The 19,367-nt window shown below is 43.9% G+C and overlaps 1 protein-coding gene across 1 annotated transcript in view; it reads left to right on the top strand.

Moving 5' to 3' along the window:
• The window catches only part of cspg4 (chondroitin sulfate proteoglycan 4), a 79,402-nt gene extending 60,566 nt beyond the window's left edge, over nucleotides 1-18,836 (top strand). The window contains exons 7-11 of the mRNA XM_056416342.1: nucleotides 8,875-9,073; nucleotides 9,183-9,314; nucleotides 10,575-10,735; nucleotides 13,621-13,804; nucleotides 14,675-18,836. Coding sequence (XP_056272317.1) covers nucleotides 8,875-9,073; nucleotides 9,183-9,314; nucleotides 10,575-10,735; nucleotides 13,621-13,804; nucleotides 14,675-16,539 — 2,541 coding nt within the window. The 3' untranslated portion in view covers nucleotides 16,540-18,836. The remainder of the gene's footprint in view (nucleotides 1-8,874; nucleotides 9,074-9,182; nucleotides 9,315-10,574; nucleotides 10,736-13,620; nucleotides 13,805-14,674) is intronic.
• The last annotated feature ends 531 nt before the right edge of the window (nucleotides 18,837-19,367 follow it).

Raw genomic sequence — 19,367 nt, 5'->3', positions numbered from 1 at the left:
CTGCACAATGTGACTGATGACGTGTGTGTGAGAGAGAGAGAAAGAGAGAGTGCGTGTGTGTGTATATGAACGTGTGTGTATGTGTGTGTGTGTGTGTGAGAGAGTGTGTGTGTGTGTGTGAGAGAGAGAGAGTGTGTGTATATGAATGTGTGTGTGTGAGAGAGAGAGAGAGTGTGTGTGTGTGAGAGAGAGAGAGTGTGCGTGTGTGTGTGTGTATATGAATGTGTGTGTGTGTGTGAGAGAGAGAGTGTGTGTGAGAGAGAGAGAGAGAGTGTGCGTGTGTGTGTGTGTATATGAACGTGTGTGTATATGAATGTGTGTGTGTGTGAGAGAGAGAGAGAGTGTGTGTGTGTGTGTGTGTGTGTCTGTATGTGCGTGTGTGTGTGAGAGAGAGTGTGTGTGTGTATATGAATGTGTGTGTGTGTGTGTGAGAGAGAGAGAGAGTGTGTGTGTGTGTATATGAATGTGTGTGTATATGAATGTGTGTGTGTGTGTGTGAGAGAGAGAGAGTGTGTGTGTGTCTGTATATGAGTGTGTGTGTATGTGAGTGTGTGTGTCTGTATGTGCGTGTGTGTGTGTGTGTGAGTGTGTGTGTATGTGCGTGTGTGTGTCTGTGTGTGTGTGTGAGTGTGTGTGTCTGTATGTGTGTGTGTGCGTGTGTGTGAGTGTGTGTGTGAGTGTGTGTCTGTATGTGCGTGTGTGTGTATGTGTGTGTGTCTGTATGTGTGTGTGTGTGTGTGTGTCGTGACCTCTAATCAGACATGGTGACCCTCATGTCCGTGAGGCTCAGTTCAGGCTCTCCATCGATCCCATTGGCCCTCAGAGCAGCTGGTCTCCATGAGGGGTCCCCGCTCTGTCTGGTACCACATCTCCACAAAGTTACATCCATCCATCCATCTCTAGCTGGATCTATAGAATATGGATGTATCCGCTCCTGTCTTCAGTAGAATAAAACCCTCCGGCCGATACTTTGCGGATCCCCGACCGGTGTGGGACGCAGCTCCAGACATCTGGCGCCCTTCAGAGTCTCCTAGCGTTATAAAAGATGGTGGTTTCCTGTTGCGTCATCAGCCAGAGCCGAAGCCGTCGGCCTCCAGCAGCGTAGCAGCGCCCTCGCCACTCCTCACCACGGCAACCACCGTGTGTCCGGTCACACTGAACGTGAGGCCCGTCCTCGTAGGCGCTAAATGCATCGATTGTTATATAAACCATCAATTTGTGAAGGCCGTGTTCATACCTGCTGTGTGTGTGTGTGTGTGTGTGTGTGTGTGTGTGTGTGTGTGTGTGTGTGTGTGTGTGTGTGTGTGTGTGTGTGTGTGTGTGTGTGTGTGTGTGTGTGTGTGTGTGTGTGTGTGTGTGTGTGTGTGTGTGTGTGTGTGTGTGTGTGTGTGTGTGTGTGTGTGTAGAATAGGCTGATGGGGCCCTCTAGTGGTAGGGAGTGGGGTTCGCACTGTACAATAGAAATTGAATAATAATCTGAATTTTGAAGAGATATACTTGAAACTAGGATATGTTGTTGTTGTTGTTGTTGTGTATTTTATTCATTCAATCATTGCAATACAATATCATATTATTCTATATAATATACAAAACAGAAAGACGTACATACGGACTAACTGAGTGTAAACACCAGCTGGTCGTCTCGTTTCTGCTGACCTCTGGTGGTTTTCACGTTCCACCCTCCAGGGAGGACGGTCAGGGGAGGTCACGTGACATCACAGATGAAAATGGTTAAAAGGCCCTTACAGAGCTGACCTCTGACCTCAGCCAACAGGATGTGAGATAAGCTTTGTTTTGAGTTTCTCTCTTCCAGGAATCTGACAGAAAACCTCATTACGTTTGTGATTTTTTTTTTTTTTTAAGTTACTTTAAAAAAAAATATGTCTTTTTTTTTTTTACTTGATATTTCCATTGTTTTTCATCTTTTTTGTTGACATATACAAACAGATAACAAACACACCCCTCCCACTGGAGTTCAAAATAGGTCACCTCATTTCACCCGGCCCTAAACACACACACACATCTGGTACATCTGTATGTAGACACACCTGCATCACTCTACAGAGTAATTACACAGTCATTACATCACACAAGTACAATATACCCAGAAAATAAATGACAATAGGATTAACCAGCAGGCAGAAACCAGAGAGCCCAAATTGTTGTTTATCTAACAATCAGATAAATACATGAATATACTAGAACGGGCACTCGGTAGAGCGCATACCTTCGCATATCACAAGATTGGGCATTGAATTATGAACATTTTGGCATTAGTTGCATGCCAATTGGATACAAAGAAGATGTTGACCTTTTCATGACCTTGACCATGACCTTTGACCTGATCGATCCCAAAATCTAATCAAATGGTCCCCGGATAATAACCAATCATCCCACCAAATTTCATGCGATTCGGTTTAATACTTTTTTACTTATGCGAGTAACACGCATACAAATAAATAAATACACGGCGATCAAAACATAACCTTCCGCATTTTCAATGCGAAGGTAATAACATTTAAAAAACAATTATGTCTATCGTGCGCCTCATGATTTAGGGACTAGACCAATGAATAAGTTACGTTACTTTAAGAGGTGACTAGACTGTGGTGTTGTATATAACGAACTTCAAAAACGAAGACCGTATTTCCCGTCGCCTCTCGTGAGGGGATGGTCGCCACCCTCCTCTTCGCCTCTTCTCCTCTTCTCCAGCTCTGTTCCCCGCGGTGGGAGAACGATGCTGAGAAGCGGTGGCCAGGTGGGCGGCCCGCAGTCATCAGCTCAGTCATCTCTGCATATCACATCGCATCCCTCCCCTCTCAATAAGGAGAGGGGGATGAGAACGGAGGGAAGTGGAGAAGCATCCGTCTTGTTTCATGGCGCCGTGGTGGGTGCTCCCGCCTGGAGGAGAACCGATCCGCTTCCACCTCCTGAGTCCATATGTGGGTCCAATTGTTCAAATGCATTCTTATTTCAACTGGACAAAGAAAATAAACACATCATGGATGGGCTTTAAAAAAAGTATGCAAAGTAATAAAAAAAAGAAACAATGTAACATATTATGTAACAAACCGATTGTAACTTTGTTTATTTGACGCATCCAATCAGCCCCCGTGTGGGTTTGTTTTTCCCCATTCTATATGTTATGTCGTCCCACACAGAGAACGTTGGGCTCATAATGAGGCGACGGGTTGAGATCCAGGTTGCTTGAAAAGCCCTGCTGCGTCACACACACACACACACACACACACACACACACACAGAGACACACAGAGACACACACACACACACACACACACACACACACAGACACACACAGAGACACACACAGAGACACACACACACACACACACACACACACACACACACAGAGACACACAGAGACACACACAGAGACACACAGAGACACACAGAGACACACAGAGACACACAGACACACACACACACACACACACACACACAGAGACACACACACACACACACACACACACAGAGACACACACAGACACACAGACACACAGAGACACACAGACACACAGAGACACACACACACACACACAGAGACACACAGAGACACACACACACAGAGACACACAGAGACACACACACACACACAGACACACAGAGACACACAGAGACACACACACACACAGAGACACACAGAGACACAGAGACACACAGAGACACACACAGAGACACACACAGAGACACACACAGAGACACAGAGACACACACAGACACACAGAGACACACAGAGACACACACACAGAGACACACACACACACAGAGACACAGAGACACACACACACACACAGAGACACACACAGACACACAGAGACACACAGAGACACACACAGACACACACACAGACACACAGAGACACACACACACACACAGAGACACACACACACACAGACACACAGAGACACACAGAGACGCACACGCAGACACATACACACACACACACAGGGACACAGAGACGCACAGAGACACACACACAGACACACAGGGACGCACAGAGACGCACACGCAGACACAGAGACGCACAGAGACACACACACAGACACACAGAGACACACACACACACAGAGACGCACAGAGACACACACACATACACACACACGCACACACGCAGACACACACACACACACAAAGAGACACACAGACACACACAGACACACACAAACACACACACAAACACAGAGACAACGACATAAACGCACACACAAACACACACACAGACACCGACACACAACCACACACTTACACACACACGCAACCACACACATACACACACACACAAACAAACACACAGACACCGACACACACACACACACACACACACACACACACACACACTAAAGTGGGGCCCGGCGTGTCGATGTTCAGGCGCGTGACTCCCTGGGAAACGAGGAGGAGCTGTTGTTGTTGTTGTTGTTGTTGTTTGTGCTCGCGGACGAGCTCTCAATTCAATTCAATTCAGTTTATTTGTATAGCCCAATTTCACAAATTACAAATTTGTCTCGGAGTGCTTTACAATCTGTACACATAGACATCCCTGCCCCAAAACCTCACATCGGACCAGGAAAAACTCCCAAATAACCCTTCAGGGGGAAAAAAAGGGAAGAAACCTGGAGGAGAGCAACAGAGGAGGATCCCTCTCCTAGGATGGACAGATGCAATAGATGTAATGTGTACAGAAGGACAGATTAGAGTTAAAATACATTCAATGAATATGACAGAGTGTATGAATAGTTCATAGTAGGCATATTCCACGATGGAGACCTCCACGATCCATCAGGCAGATGGCGGTGGGGAGGAGGAGTGGGCGGAGTCTCAACAGGACAGTGGCGTAGTCATGAGCAGGAATTCACACCAGACGATCCATCAGGCAGATAGGATCTATGCCGTCTCATAGGGTCCGATGACCCCATGAGACGTAAAGTCAAAAGGACTTCTTCTCAGCTTCTGCTCTCCGAGACGTAAGCCGCCGAGAGGAAGTCGGGATCCTCGGAGGCGACGCCGCGTGTCGCGGCGGCCGTCGGCTCTCTGACCCGGTGGCGACGCGGTCGGACGATGAGCGTCTCTTTCCTTTTTGAAGCCGATATACCGAGCCCCCCCCCCCCCCCCCCTCTCATTCTGTCACATGAAAGGTTACCGTCCCCCCGGGGGGGAAACGAGTCTCGGGGTTGAGCCGCTGACATCCGGTATCAATCTCCCGCCGACTCCGGCGAAGCTCATCGAGACGCCGGCGATGCTCCCTCTCTCCCGGGTGGCGGTCGCCGTGGCTCCCGGCGGCCGGGGCCTCGGTTCCCTCTCCGTAGCCGGTGGTCCGGGAGATTAAATCCCAAATTTAGCTGCTAACCTACAATCATCGACGCCTCGACCAGCTTAGAATTTAGAATGAATGAGTATCTAGTCGGTGTGAATCGGGGCGAAACACACGTTTTATTACGGTCGGGATGAAACAACTGATTCAGGTCATTACGGTTGTCTAAAAATACACCAGTCTTGTTAAAGTAACATTATGCAACAATTGTACCTTAAAATAACAGCTTGAAAAAAATGGTGCCGCTACAATGACTTTTAATATGGCGATTTGCGGCTCCGCCATTGCCATCGGGGGTCTGTGGGGAAATAACTCCGCTATGTAGGATTCTGGAGCCGCCCGATCCGGGGCGGATGGACTTCGACCTGCTTTCTGGCAGTGATTACGCAACGTCATAAAGTGCCACTCCACGCTCGCAGCTACAGTATAAGGGCGAAGCAAGCGAAGTCTCTTGTCATGAATTACACGTTCCAATGTAAATTATGAATATGTAGCTTTTTGGTGTCAACAATTTTGTATTCGATCACACGTACTCCACATTCAAACATTTAGAAAACAACGTATATACGCTGAAAACGTGATCGGTATTTCATCTAAACTAAATGTTGTCGTTCTTTTGGTTATGTTAGCATTCATCTCCGATATCACAATGAATAAAACTATGCAGTCATATTTATGTAAAATCTTTGAATATTCTTAGCTTATCGGTTGACATCATTTCTTGGTTTCTGACCTCGTCTGGTCATCAATACAAGTGTATGCGAGGCGGCATCTATCGTAACTGGGTATTTACGACACTGAAGTAGACGTTAAATACCTCCAAAACTGAAGGGGGCGCTAAAAGGGAAAAACTACATTATGGGGCTTTAATTTAGACGTCTTGACGCACTTCAACCTGTGAAGCTCACACAACAGTCACATTTTAATATCCTCGTCCTTTTTTTTTGCTGGAAAGTGTAAGAAATGTATTATTATTGCATGTTCCTTAAGTGTATTTTGCATGCAAACGCATGAAATCCAGAGTTAAGAATACGAGAGGCACATTTTTAAAATGACCTGGAACCCGACCGGTCCTTGAAAGCATCACCAGTCGAGTTAATATAGTCAATAAAGAGAATTTAAATGACTTTAAAAGCGTCTTTCAGAGCTCCCTGTTTGGTCTAGAATGGAATACCTCACCAAATATGTCCACGGACTTTTCCCTCGTGATGCCATCTTCAAAACAAAGAACAGATATACAAACTGAAGATGTTCTCACAGGAGAATGAACCTGTCAAAAACATGTTTTGTTGTCTTTTCATTTTTTTGATGATTTAAAAATATATTTTTTTACGTTTTATTTTAGGCAACAAAACAATGGATTTATCTGTCTTATTTCTTTCATAATAAAAGTAATAGTACCAGTGAATATAATAGAATGACAATAACAATAGCAGGAATAACAGAAATATGACTAGTACCACCACCCATCTACATTTAGATAACTTGGTAATATTTTGCATTCAGCTAAATCCTCAGTTTCTAGATCGATGTTTAAATAACACTTCAATACTAAATGAGGTATTCAGGCTGCTCTTACGGGAAGTAAACGTGAAATAAAAAGCGCTTAATCTCGGTAGAAAGCGGCCTTAACGAACCGTGTATTCCGGCTAAATAGCATTCTTAAAACAATTTAACATCACGTTTTACATTTGGTTTAATTTTAAGCAGCTTAACTTGCTGCAGCATTGATCTATAGAGACATCTATGTGAAAGAGGGAGAGATAGATATATGTTCTTCCTCATATATCCTCTCATGCTTTATCTCTGTTATTTCAGCATGTACTGAAGACCCGCCAGTGAACGCCACACCGCTCATGACCTCTCCAAGGTCATTAGAGACAGCTTGGAGAATCATTAGGTCACCAAATAAGTCGCCAATACGCGGAAGGCGTGCGCTCGTATACGTATGGCATCGGCCACCGACTCTCGGTGATTGACACCCGAAGCTTTAGTGTCTATAAGCGAAGCCTCCGCTCATCCTCCCGCCGGAAGGCTTCCCGCTCTTCATCATCCGCGAGTCTTGAGAAAGAGAGAGGTGTATCACAGGGTCGGATGGCTTTTCCTGGATCAATATGTGCCTCTTACTGCGGGGGGGGGTGGGGCTTTCGGCTTAGTCCCCCCCCCCCCCCCCCAACGGATTCCAGCTATTTCAGAAACGTCTTTCTGGGGATCTGGACCATTTCTTTCAATTAATGCTCCTCTTCCAGCCAGCCGACCATTAGAAGTCCATTACGGCCCATCCACCCGAGGAGAGTCGTTCAGCTGCGCTCCATCTTCTGATAACAGGAGCCGCGGAGACATAATTCACCTCTTTTTTTTTTACTGTATCTTTATGGTACTTCTACTCCTTTTAATTTCATCTCTTTTGGCAGTTTTGTTTCTGTTTTCTCCTGAAATGACTTTAACCCTCTGGGGTCATTTTCTCGATTTTACACAATTTCTTAAATTCACCTTTTAGAGGTACTATAGCATATGACACACAGCCATGTGATTGACATCAAAAATGTGCAGAACAATCTCAGCTCTCTATATAACGAGGCACAAGATAATATGGCCCTAAAACTGAAAATGTAGGTTCGATTTTCTTAAATTCTTCATATCTCTTGTGAAAACATCCCGTTACTCATGTGGACGAACTGTTGGGTGTTTTAAATTGGATAACTAAAGATCTTGGGTTTACAAAAGCAGTCAGTGAAATATATGAATACAATGGTAGATACATGTAAATAAATGTCTAAAACCAACTTTTTTTATTATCATTTATGAAAAACATGATACAAAATGATCAAAATGGGACTGAGAAATGATTTCATCCTGCAGATAAAGTTTCATGATTTTCTAATAAACTCCCGACTCTTTTGTATCACCTTGTACCACCTTCACTATCACCACTTTTTTGTGCACTAACATCACCAATTCATTGTCACTGTTGTTGTTTTTTATATTCTACATACATTTTGCCTTCAATATCTAACCCTAACCTTTTTAAAATATTTATCCTGCTATTTGTAAATGACATGTATGTAGGACGGGAGGCTGGGTACGTGTAACCGGATTCAAATTCAACTAGAACGGGCACTCAGTAGAGCGCATACCTTCGCATATCACAAGATTGGGCATTGAATTATGAACATTTTGGCATTAGTTGCATGCCAATTGGATACAAATTGACCGAGCTATAGTAAAAAGAAGATTTTGACCTTTTCATGACCTTGTCCTTGACCTTTGACCCGATCGATCCCAAAATCTAATCAAATGGTCCCCGGATAATAACCAATCATCCCACCAAATTTCATGCGATTCAGTTTAATACTTTTTGAGTTATGCGAGTAACACGCATACAAATAAATAAATAAATACACGGCGATCAAAACATAACCTTCCGCATTTTCAATGCGAAGGTAATAATGATGATTCTGATTCTGATAACCTTGATTTACCTTTATAAACATAACTCAGATTGTGTAATCAGTGTAGTTTTTTCATCTCTCTCTCTCTCTCAGGTCCTCGCCGGAGAAGAAGCAGATATCACGTCCAGCATGCTGAACACCGACGACGACGACTCCCCGGCGGAGGAGCTGGTTTACCACGTCGAGGCGCCGACCGGCGGCGCCGTGGCGTTGAAGGAGGCGCCCGAAGACGCCATCTTGAATTTCACCCAGGCTCACATCAACAATGGGGAGGTCATCTTCATCCACGAGGGTGAGGAGGACAATGACGTCATAAGCGCGTATAAACGATGTCATATAATAAAGGAGTCACGAATGAGCATTATTGTAAGAGGGATGACCGGTACGACCCGTATCTGCAGGCGAGGAGTCCGGCGGCTTCAGCTTCACGGTGACGGACGGCGAGCACACGTCGCCTCTCTACCGGTTCGTCGTCACGGCCAGGCCTCTCACCATCACCATGGTAACGCAGGAGGAGCTCATGGTGTTTCCAGGTAAAATGTCAAATGTCCTTCAGTTCTTGGAGCCGTGGAGACGGCGGCGTGATGGGGAGGATTGGGACGGATTAGCGGTCAATAGTTCAACCCGGTCGCCGCTGCGATGTAATAACAATAAAGTCCTTTTTCTACTTATAGACCGAGAAAACGTGGTCATAGATCTCATGAAACTAAACATTATGGACGTTGTAACTGATCCCCGTAAATTAATTTACGATCCTATATTTTCTTTCTTTAATTGACAATACATTAATAACAACTAACAAGAACGGGCACTCGGTAGAGTGCATACCTTCGCATATCACAAGATTGGGCATTGAATTATGAACATTTTGGCATCAGTTGCATGCCAATTGGATAGAAATTGGTAAAAAGAAGATTTTGACCTTTTCATAGCCTTGACCTTGATCTTTGACCCGATCGATCCCAAAATCTAATCAAATGGTCCCCGGATAATAACCAATCATCCCACCAAATTTCATGCGATTCGGTTTAATACTTTTTGAGTTATGCGAGTAACATGCATACAAATAAATAAATAAATACACGGCGATCAAAACATAACCTTCCGCATTTTCAATGCGAAGGTAATAAACTATCACCACCTTATCACCACTTGGAGAGTGTTAGCCACATACGGGTCCATTAAACTATTCAACTTTATATAAAATGCGCATCCGTCCGTAACGTCAAGTTCGCATTTTAACATAAAACAAATGTGCGCTTTCTTTTAACCTTTCAAAATAAAAGTCCGATTTATCTCAAAGAGGAAGTAGATTAAAACGTCTATAAAATATTCAAACAATACAATTTCAAAAGGCATACATCAAAACCGATAAGGCAGATTAAAAAAAGGCAATCAACACACAACAATAAACCTTTCGTGGGGTTATTTACACACATTTTGTCCCAATGTTTTAAGAACACAGTGATTTTTTTATGTGACGTGCAGAAAATACGTTTTGAAGACATTAATCATGTTTATCTGAAACATGTTAAAATATCATGCTTCAATAACCCACGGCAATACCGTACAGAATAAAAGTGGAAAACAGGAAGTGTATTGAATTCAACAAGGCCATTTTCCACATCACTCAGTGTGTGTGTGTGTGTGTGTGTGTGTGTGTGTGTGTGTGTGTGTGTGTGTGTGTGTGTGTGTGTGTGTGTGTGTGTGTGTGTGTGTGTGTGTGTGTGTGTGTGTGTGTGTGTGTGTGTGTGTGTGTGTGTGTGTGTGTGTGTGTGTGTGTGTGTTCACAGGGACGAGGCAGTCCATCACGAGTGCCAATCTGGGGGCCGTGACCAATGAGGATGGCAATGAGATAAACTACTCTCTCATCCGCCCCCCTCGCTTGGGGAGACTCATACTGGCCAACGACAGGAACCAGTATGAGGAAATTACTGGCTTCTCACAAACACAGGTAATTACTCTTGGGCACTAAAATATGGAGGGGAGGAAGTTTACATATTTTTTAGGGGGCAGTTTTTGCCCCCACTGACTGAAATCCAGGGGCATTTAGAAAGAAATTGGGGGCACTTTTTTCTTACTTGTGAAATAATATTTAATCTGTTAAAAAATACTAAATATACTTATTTAGGTTTACAGTATATGAGCAATTGTCATAAAAATGGCAATAATATGACTTCTTAGATTTTTTTTTAACAAACATAAAACACAAATCAATCATATTAATTTGTATTCTTATTTATGTGTGGTTATTTTTTTGTTTTTTTCTGACGCTGACTAAATATATGTATTTTTACGCGGTATATTTCCTCCCTTCTGGATGCATTTACCTAATTTCCCTTCCACCTTTCTTTAAAAAAATGAATGTTCTCCACATTCGCTTTTAATGATGGTTGTGAATTATTTGTAGCGGTAAAAATTTAAAAGAGTTAAACTGATTAAAAGGAAGAAAAAGAAAAGAACAAATAAATTCCAGGAAGAGCAAAGGAAAATGCATATGTTGATGGATTTGTATTATTATCTTTTGCATTAAGGGGGGCACTGTAAGTGCGACTATTACTCATCTTCTTCTTTTTTTAAATAAAACCTCCTCTTTCAGCCTCAGCATTCCTATTAATGGCCGGTTTCTTTTTACTAAGCGGTCGTAGCTGTTCCAGGCGCTCCAGTTGTCTTCTACAGAAACCCTCAGACCGACATACGAGAAGACATAATTCCACTTGTATGCATGAAAGTGCAGCTAGTCCTCCTTTCAACACAAACTGGGAGCTAAAGAGGGGCAAATTAAGTCATATAAACTCCTCTGGTTGCAGCTCTCGACTTCTTAACTTGAATACCGCTCAGAATTATACCCTTATTTTATTACCCTTATTTAACCGCATTGACTTTTATTCAAGGCATGAAGGTAAATTCGATAAAGTTGGTATTAAAGATAAATCAATCTGCACTAAACCGTTGAGTGTTTGTTGACCTTTGGGTCCACACACACTGTGATCATCCTCCAGAAGACAGCGTGTTCCTACATTCATCCTAAAAGCGTCTATAACTGTGTTGTTGTTTATGAGGCATCAACGTGTTCCTCTTCCTCACCAGCAGGGGGCCTCATTGCATATGAGTCAGCAGGAGCCTCCACCATAATAAAGGGTTTCAGTTTGTTAATGATTTGTAATATATGCTGAGACGGTGGGACTGCAGTGATGTTAAAAAAATAAATCTCTCTTTCTAAACTACTGAAGGTATGGTGGACAATTTAAATATACACTTTATTCAGATTGAATACAATTAAAAGAAAAGAATATATAATATTTAATAATATTTATTTTTTTCATGGTTTACGCCTTTTGTTCATCTTATTTCCAAAGATTTTCTTTTTTTATTGAGTGGATTTAAAATATATATATTTTATGTAAATTAAAGAGGCACTTCTATTTCAGTTTACGCAGATTCGTAACCAAATATAGAGATTAGGTTTAAAAACAAAACAATGGTGATGATATTTTAAGCATTTGGTTTTGGATTTTGAACCACGCAACTTGTAGCAGCACTTTGTGTGTGTGTGTGTGTGTCATTGTCTTTGTGTATCGGTGTCTGTGTGTGTAGGTGTGTGTGTGTGTATTTGTATGTGTGTCTGTGTCTCTGTGTGTGTTGGTTTGTATGTGTCTGTATGTGTGTGTACGCGTGTGTGTGTGTGTGTGTGTGTGTATCTGTGTGTGTGTACGCGCGTATGTGTGTGTCTGTGTCTCTGTCTGTGTGTCTCTGTGTGTGTCTGTGTGTGTGTGTGTGTGTGTGTATCTGTGTGTGTGTGTGTGTGTCTGTGTGTCTCTGTGTGTGTGTGTGTGTGGGTGTGTGTATCTGTGTGTGTGTGTGTATGTGTGTGTCTGTGTCTCTGTCTGTGTGTCTCTGTGTGTGTGTCTGTGTGTGTGTATATGTGTGTGTGTGTCTGTGACTCTGTCTGTGTGTCTCTGTGTGTGTGTCTGTGTGCGTGTGTGTATGTGTGTGTCTGTGTGCGTGTGTGTATGTGTGTGTGTGTGTATGTGTGTGTCTGTGTCTCTGTCTGTGTGTCTCTGTGTGTGTGTCTGTGTGTGTGTATATGTGTGTGTGTGTGTGTGTGTCTGTGTCTCTGTCTGTGTGTCTCTGTGTGTGTGTCTGTGTGTATGTGTGTGTCCGTGTCTCTGTCTGTGTGTCTCTGTGTGTGTGTCTGTGTGCGTGTGTGTATGTGTGTGTCTGTGTGCGTGTGTGTCTCTGTCTATGTGTCTCTGTGTGTGTGGGTGTGTCAGTGTCTGTTTGTGTGTCTGTGTGTGTGTGTGTGTGTGTGTGTGCGTGTGTCTGTGTGTGTGTGTGTGTGTGTGTGTGTGTGTGTGTGTGTGTGTGTGTGTGTGTGTGTGTGTGTGTGTGTGTGTGTGTGTGTGTGTGTGTGTGTGTGTGTGTGTGTGTGTGTGTGTGTGTGTGTGTGTGTGTGTGTGTGTAGAGTTGACCTCAGAGAGCGAACACCGTCTCATCTCAGTCCTCTTCCCGGTTCAACCGCCGCCCCCGAGTTGTCGTTCCTCTGCGGTTCTTACAGACGTCCGAGCACAAACACAAATGTCTTTGAATAAACTAAAACATCTAAAATGTCTTCGTCTTCCAAATCACACGAGTCAAAGCAAATAAAATGTAATTGACCAGAGACAACGGGAGGTACAGAATCAACATATTGAATCCTACAATAGATGATACAGTAGAAGGTTATTTGATCATATTGTTCCCGATATGATCGTCTTCCTCGCCAACTGTCCATGAGGTCGAACTTAAAGACTTTGGAGCGGCTCATGACCTTCTGGTTTTGTCTCCTCTGACACGCAGCTGGAGTCGGGCGTGGTCTACTACGAGCACCAGATCCCCGAGGAGCCCTTCTGGGCGGTGAGGGACTCCGTGAAGCTGTCTCTGTCCTCCCAGCCGGCCCCCGATGTCCGCCACATCCTGCCCATCTCCGTGTCTTACGGCGCCGCTCACAGCGGCGTCTCCTCGCAGCTGTGGAAGAACAAAGGTATACGAGCAAATAAATCACCACTCCATCTCTAAATTTACTTTTTATTTACCAGTAAGTGACTTAGCCTAGACAGTTACCGTTTAAATATAAATAGTAGAGGAAAGAAACTCACCAAACACACAAGGAAGCAGTTGCATTACTTAAAATACAGCATGCTGAAACACAATTTTATTAGATTAAGATTTCCACATATTTGGACACGCAGAGATGAGTTCAAAGCCCCTTTAGTGGGCAATGGGGAGACACTGGAAGATATCCTTATTTAGCTATGTATTAAACATTTATTCATAGTGGTTTATAGGCAGAGCACACATTGTTATCACTTTAAATGTATTTGGTTGTGTTTATTTATTGAACCGTGGAGTATAGATACAGTTGTAAGGCTGTGAGTGTGATGTTGTTGTTTTGTGGGCGCCGGCATTGCCCTGTGTCCGTCTGCAAAAAGTTTTTCAAAATAATTTTCATTTGGATTTTTAATTATTGAAGAATAAAATTCAAGCTCTGCATCGAGTTCAACAAGACAGTCTTCACAAATGAAAACCACTTTCTGAGAAGCGTGAATGCAATCGTCAGAAATCGGAATAGGATAGTTTGTAAGAGCACAATGAGGCTGGTGTTGTGATAATAATACACTTTTGTACATTATTTGAACAATCATATATATGATATGGCTTCATATATATATGTATTTCCTAATCAGTACGTCCCCTGTTCTGTCTGTTTCTCCTAAGGCGTCAACACTATGCCCTGAATTATTAAATATTGACAAGAAACAGCTAAAACCAAAAGAAAACTTTTCATTTGTTTTCTGAATTTCTCTGAATTTTCCTGAATTTTTCTGAATTTTTCTGAATTTTTTCCACTTAGGTTTGGAAATGGTCCAAGGCCAGAGGAAAGTCATGGATGAGTCCGTCCTCGATGCCTCCAATCTCCTGGCGAGCCTCCCGGAAGCTGAGCGTCGCGATGTGGATGTGGTTTTTGAGATCCAGCGTTTCCCGGACCACGGTCGCATCACCCTGGGGGGCCGGGACCTTCCCCGCAACGCCCCGTCTTTCATGCAAGAAGACGTTACCCAAGGGTTGCTGGAGTATCTCCACGACGACTCGGGGGCTCCCTCCGACAGCTTCTCTTTCAGAGCCCGTCTAAAGTCCGAGGGTCCGGCTCTGCCCCCGCCTGCCAAAGCCCTGGTCCTGGAGGAGATATTTAACATCTCGATCAAACGCCGCGGCTCCGACTCCCCCGAACTCGTCACCGTCGACATGCTCTTGGAGGTTCTTCAGGGCTCCATGACCCTTTTGACTCAGAAGCACCTGAACACTCAAGACGAGGACAGTCCGCCGGACGAGGTGCACTTCAAAGTGACCAAAGCGCCCGGCAACGGCCGACTGGTTGACTCCCTCACGATGGACCCCATCTCCGGGTTCTCGCAGGAGATGATCAACCGCGGGCAGGTGGGCTTCTTCAGCGACGGCAGCCTCGCCGAGGGCTTCATCGAATTCGTCGTGTCGGACGGCGAGCATCAGACGGAGCCGCACACGCTCCACGTCGGCATCCTCGCTCGCACCTTGTTTCTCGACAAAGCTCCCGAGATCAAGGTGAAGCAAGGCGACGACGAGACCCTGGTGACCGAGGAGATGTTGAGAGCCACCACCGGGGGTCCGGTTGAGGAGGACATCCTTTACAAGATTACAAGCGTGCCGAAGTATGCATCTGTCATGGTGGATCGGCAGCCGACGTCCGCCTTCACTCAGAAACAGATCAAAGAAGGCCGGGTCAGCGTCCGCTTCGTCAAGTCCACTTCGCCTCGAGACAGCGTTGCCTTCGTGGCCAGTAGCAGGGCCGCCAATGTCTCCTCGGTCCTCAACATCACGGTCCAGCCTCTGGCCAACATCGCTCAGGATCCTCTCTTACCCCAAGGCGCTCTTGTCCAATTGGACAGGAGGCTTCTGGATGCGACTCCCCTGGCAAACAAAACCGGAAGCTCCCCCACGTTCACCGTCATCCAACAGCCCCGCGGCGCTCGCTTCGTGAGGTCTGGAGGTCCTGGTGCCGGTCAGCCGGTGGACACATTCAGCCAGAAGGAGCTGGATGAGGGCCGGGTTGCCATGGAGATCCTTACCCCTTCTGGGTCCCAAGATAGTGTCAGTCAGGACGAGGCCCGCTTCCTGCTCAAAGCCCACGGGGTCCCTCCAGCAGAATGTGTGCTGTCCTTCCAGACGGGCCCCTACAATGCATCCGTGGTCTACCCTGCCACTCTGTTGAGGATTCCCTCAGAAGTCCCATCGAAGGACAGTAATGACCTCCCCGGCGCCGGGTCCCCTCGTTCCACTTCAGCTAGCCCCCGCTGGAAGGGCGACATGGACCGGACCCACGGAGACGGCCCCACAACGACGTCTTCTGACCCTCGCTCCAACGGGAAACCGCACGTGACCAGACGCAGCAACTTCTGGTCTATTCTCATTCCGATCCTGGTGATCCTCCTCCTCCTGCTGCTGGCGGCCATCTTGGCCTGCTACCTGATCCGTAAAAACAAGACGGGCAAGCACGACGTCCAGACCGCAGCGTGCAAGCCTAAAAACGGAGAGGTGGCCAGCGCGGAAACCTTTCGCAAAACCGACCCGGCTAATAACATCCCCATGTCCAATATGGACGCCAAAGACGCGGACCCGGAGTTGTTGCAGCACTGTCGGACAACGAACCCGGCCTTGAAAAAGAACCAGTACTGGGTCTGAGACACTTTGACACAAGACACAGAGGGAGGTGATCCGTCAGTGTTTGGAAGTCTCCTCAAATCATTCCTCTCAGTATTAAAGACCTCTTGCCTCACCAGTTCAAATGAAAATTATCTTTTCACACAATTTGTTCTTTACTTATCTCAACATAACTGTGGACAAATTCTCAGGCAACGAAACACTGAATACTTATTGGTAAAGAAAGGCGCTCGCGTATCTAAGGAGGCTCAGGCCGTGTCTATTTATTTTATAATTTTTAGCATTCCTCTTGTCAAAGGGCACAAATAAAGACATGAACATGCCATGTGTTTGCAAAAAAAGTATCCTGGGTGTGCTCTGTCATTGTATTCCATATGATATCATAGGCCAATAATATTCATTTCAGTGGATAGGTGATATAAAGTCGTTGTGATGTTTTGAATTTAGTGTTTGATTCATCGGGAGTCGATGAGCCTTGTGCATAGACGATGAGGTACATATATGCTGTATTATCGAGAAGTTGAAAAACTGCCTCTTTGTATTTTCTCTTTTATTTTTCAATATTTTTTAAGGTACCGTCGTAGCCTATTGTGTTTCTCAGGGCTAAATTCAGTTTAAAGGAAAAGTGCAACATTTTGGAAAATGTTGGAAAGTATTGCAAATTAGAAGATTGATTCCACTACGAGGTTACAGCGAGGAGATTTTAATTTAGCTCAATCTAAGAGAGAATTATCTAGGCTGGTTCCATCCAGAGGTAAAAATATATCCACTGTCAAGAGCCTCTAAAGTTTCTTACTCCCAAGTCGTCAAATACTGCGAGTTAATCAGTACGAAATAAAGTTATGGCGGGAGCAAATTAGGAAGTTAGGTCATGTAGTATAAAAAGCAACCTGGTATTTACTATAACTACCTGCAAGGCAAAGTATTATGAAAGTAAAAGTAAATTTTTTATTTTTTATTTTTTATTTTTATAGAATACTATGGATAAAGCATTCATGAAAACACCCCACAATGAACACTATTACGCTGTCTACTCGATTACTAAAAGGTAATTATTTGTTTCCATTGTACTTTTGTTGCCTAAACCTTAAAACAACGTTGTGGAAACCGGAAGTTTATTTTGAAAGGACAATAAGAGGAAGTTGAAAAAAAATGGCGGTAGATACGAACCTAGAGCGTCATAGTTTAATGCGCAGTGCCGCTGAGGGAACTGTCGCAATAGAGGAGTTGGGAGTGAGGACGTGTTGTAAAGTGTTTCACGGGGGGTGACGAGGCAGAATAATTCTGACCTGGCTAGCTGAAACGAGCTAGCTGTCTAGCTCATTTCAGCTAGCTTGTTTCAGCTAGCCTGTCTGCTAGCCTAAGATCACTGTTGTGACGTCACATTTAACAGACAGGATATGACAGCGCCATATTTCCTCTAACTCACAGCGAATAAGCCCAAACGTGTCCCAAAACTATTACTTTAACGTCTTCACACGATAAAGTTTCAGTAGTTTAGCTTTCGTGTGGAAAAAATATATATTTAAAATAAAATACATATTGAATTTAGCTCGGAGTTATGTCATCCTCCGTCGTAGGTTATTATTTCTACACGCTTCCAGAGTGCTTGTAAATATTCACTGGACTTAAAACTACACAGTATACAGTTTGCAGGAGGTTAAAGTTGGTCTTTAACAGGCCAAGTGAGGTCAGGCAAGGTCATCTCACACTGGGAGGTTTCCTGGGATGAGGATAATGAATACAATGCTCCGATTAGGTACATTGAGGTACTTTTTTTAAAATCTTCACAGCTTTATTTTAAGCATTCCATGTGTAAGCTAAATATAAAAAACTGTCATATATTGAAAATTACATTTTTTTTTACTCTTTAGACTTGTTTTGTATGTTGAAACTGAGAAGCATTTTACTGTAAATCAGTCTCCTTTTGTTCCTGTCTGTACGTCTTTATCCCGAGAGTCTTTATCTGGTGGACGGATGTTGAATGAAGTTCTTCAAGTGAAGGAGAAAGTGTAAAGATTTTTGGGGGTTTTGGGGATTCACTAAAAAAATGACTTTTCTAAAAGGTGTTTTAACTATTTGCTGTACATTTCTTTTCTCAAACTGTATACCGATGACACCGTATTCGTTGTTAGTCATATACTGATACAATAGTTTATTTGCAGTATTCATCGCCTATTGAATTTATGTTGTTGTAGCTTCGAGAGCAGGAAATGTGAGATTTTAACAGACCGCACCGAGCTCAGGAAGGGAAGTGTTCGAGTAGGTTGTGTGACGTCTTTTACAGATAGCTGAAATAAAATTATTGGTTTCCCCTTCAGGATATCACATCCACTTCTTGACAGTTTTACGTGTAAATATTTTTCTTTTTGGAGTATGACTTTTGGGCTTGATTAACATCTCAAAATATATATATATCATGTTTTGTACATGTAACCACATTTAACTAGATTCATCAACTGCAAAGTAGGCCTGTGTGTGTGTGTGTGTGTGTGTGTGTGTGTGTGTGTGTGTGTGTGTGTGTGTGTGTGTGTGTGTGTGTGTGTGTGTGTGTGTGTGTGTGTGTGTGTGTGTGTGTGTGTGTGTGTGTGTGTGTTGTCCATCACTCTTCTCTTGTCTGCTTACCGAAGGCTGAGTTTCATGGCAGAGTTTCATCACCACCCCTCATTTTTCCTTATTTATTATTTCTGTCACTCCCACATACATCCAGTCATCCTCGAGTGTTGTGCTTTGTGCGTTGTGCTTTGTCAGAGACTAAACTGTCATCTGACCGCTGAACCTTTAAAAAAAATAATGATAATACAAAGCAATGTTTAGGTTATGGAACAAGATAAATGTATTTTTGATGA

The sequence above is a fragment of the Pseudoliparis swirei genome, chromosome 6 (assembly GCF_029220125.1).
Source record: "Pseudoliparis swirei isolate HS2019 ecotype Mariana Trench chromosome 6, NWPU_hadal_v1, whole genome shotgun sequence".
Taxonomy (NCBI): Eukaryota; Metazoa; Chordata; class Actinopteri; order Perciformes; family Liparidae; genus Pseudoliparis; species Pseudoliparis swirei.
The sequence above is the reverse complement of the archived record's forward strand: the minus strand, read 5'-3'. Positions and strand labels throughout refer to the sequence as shown.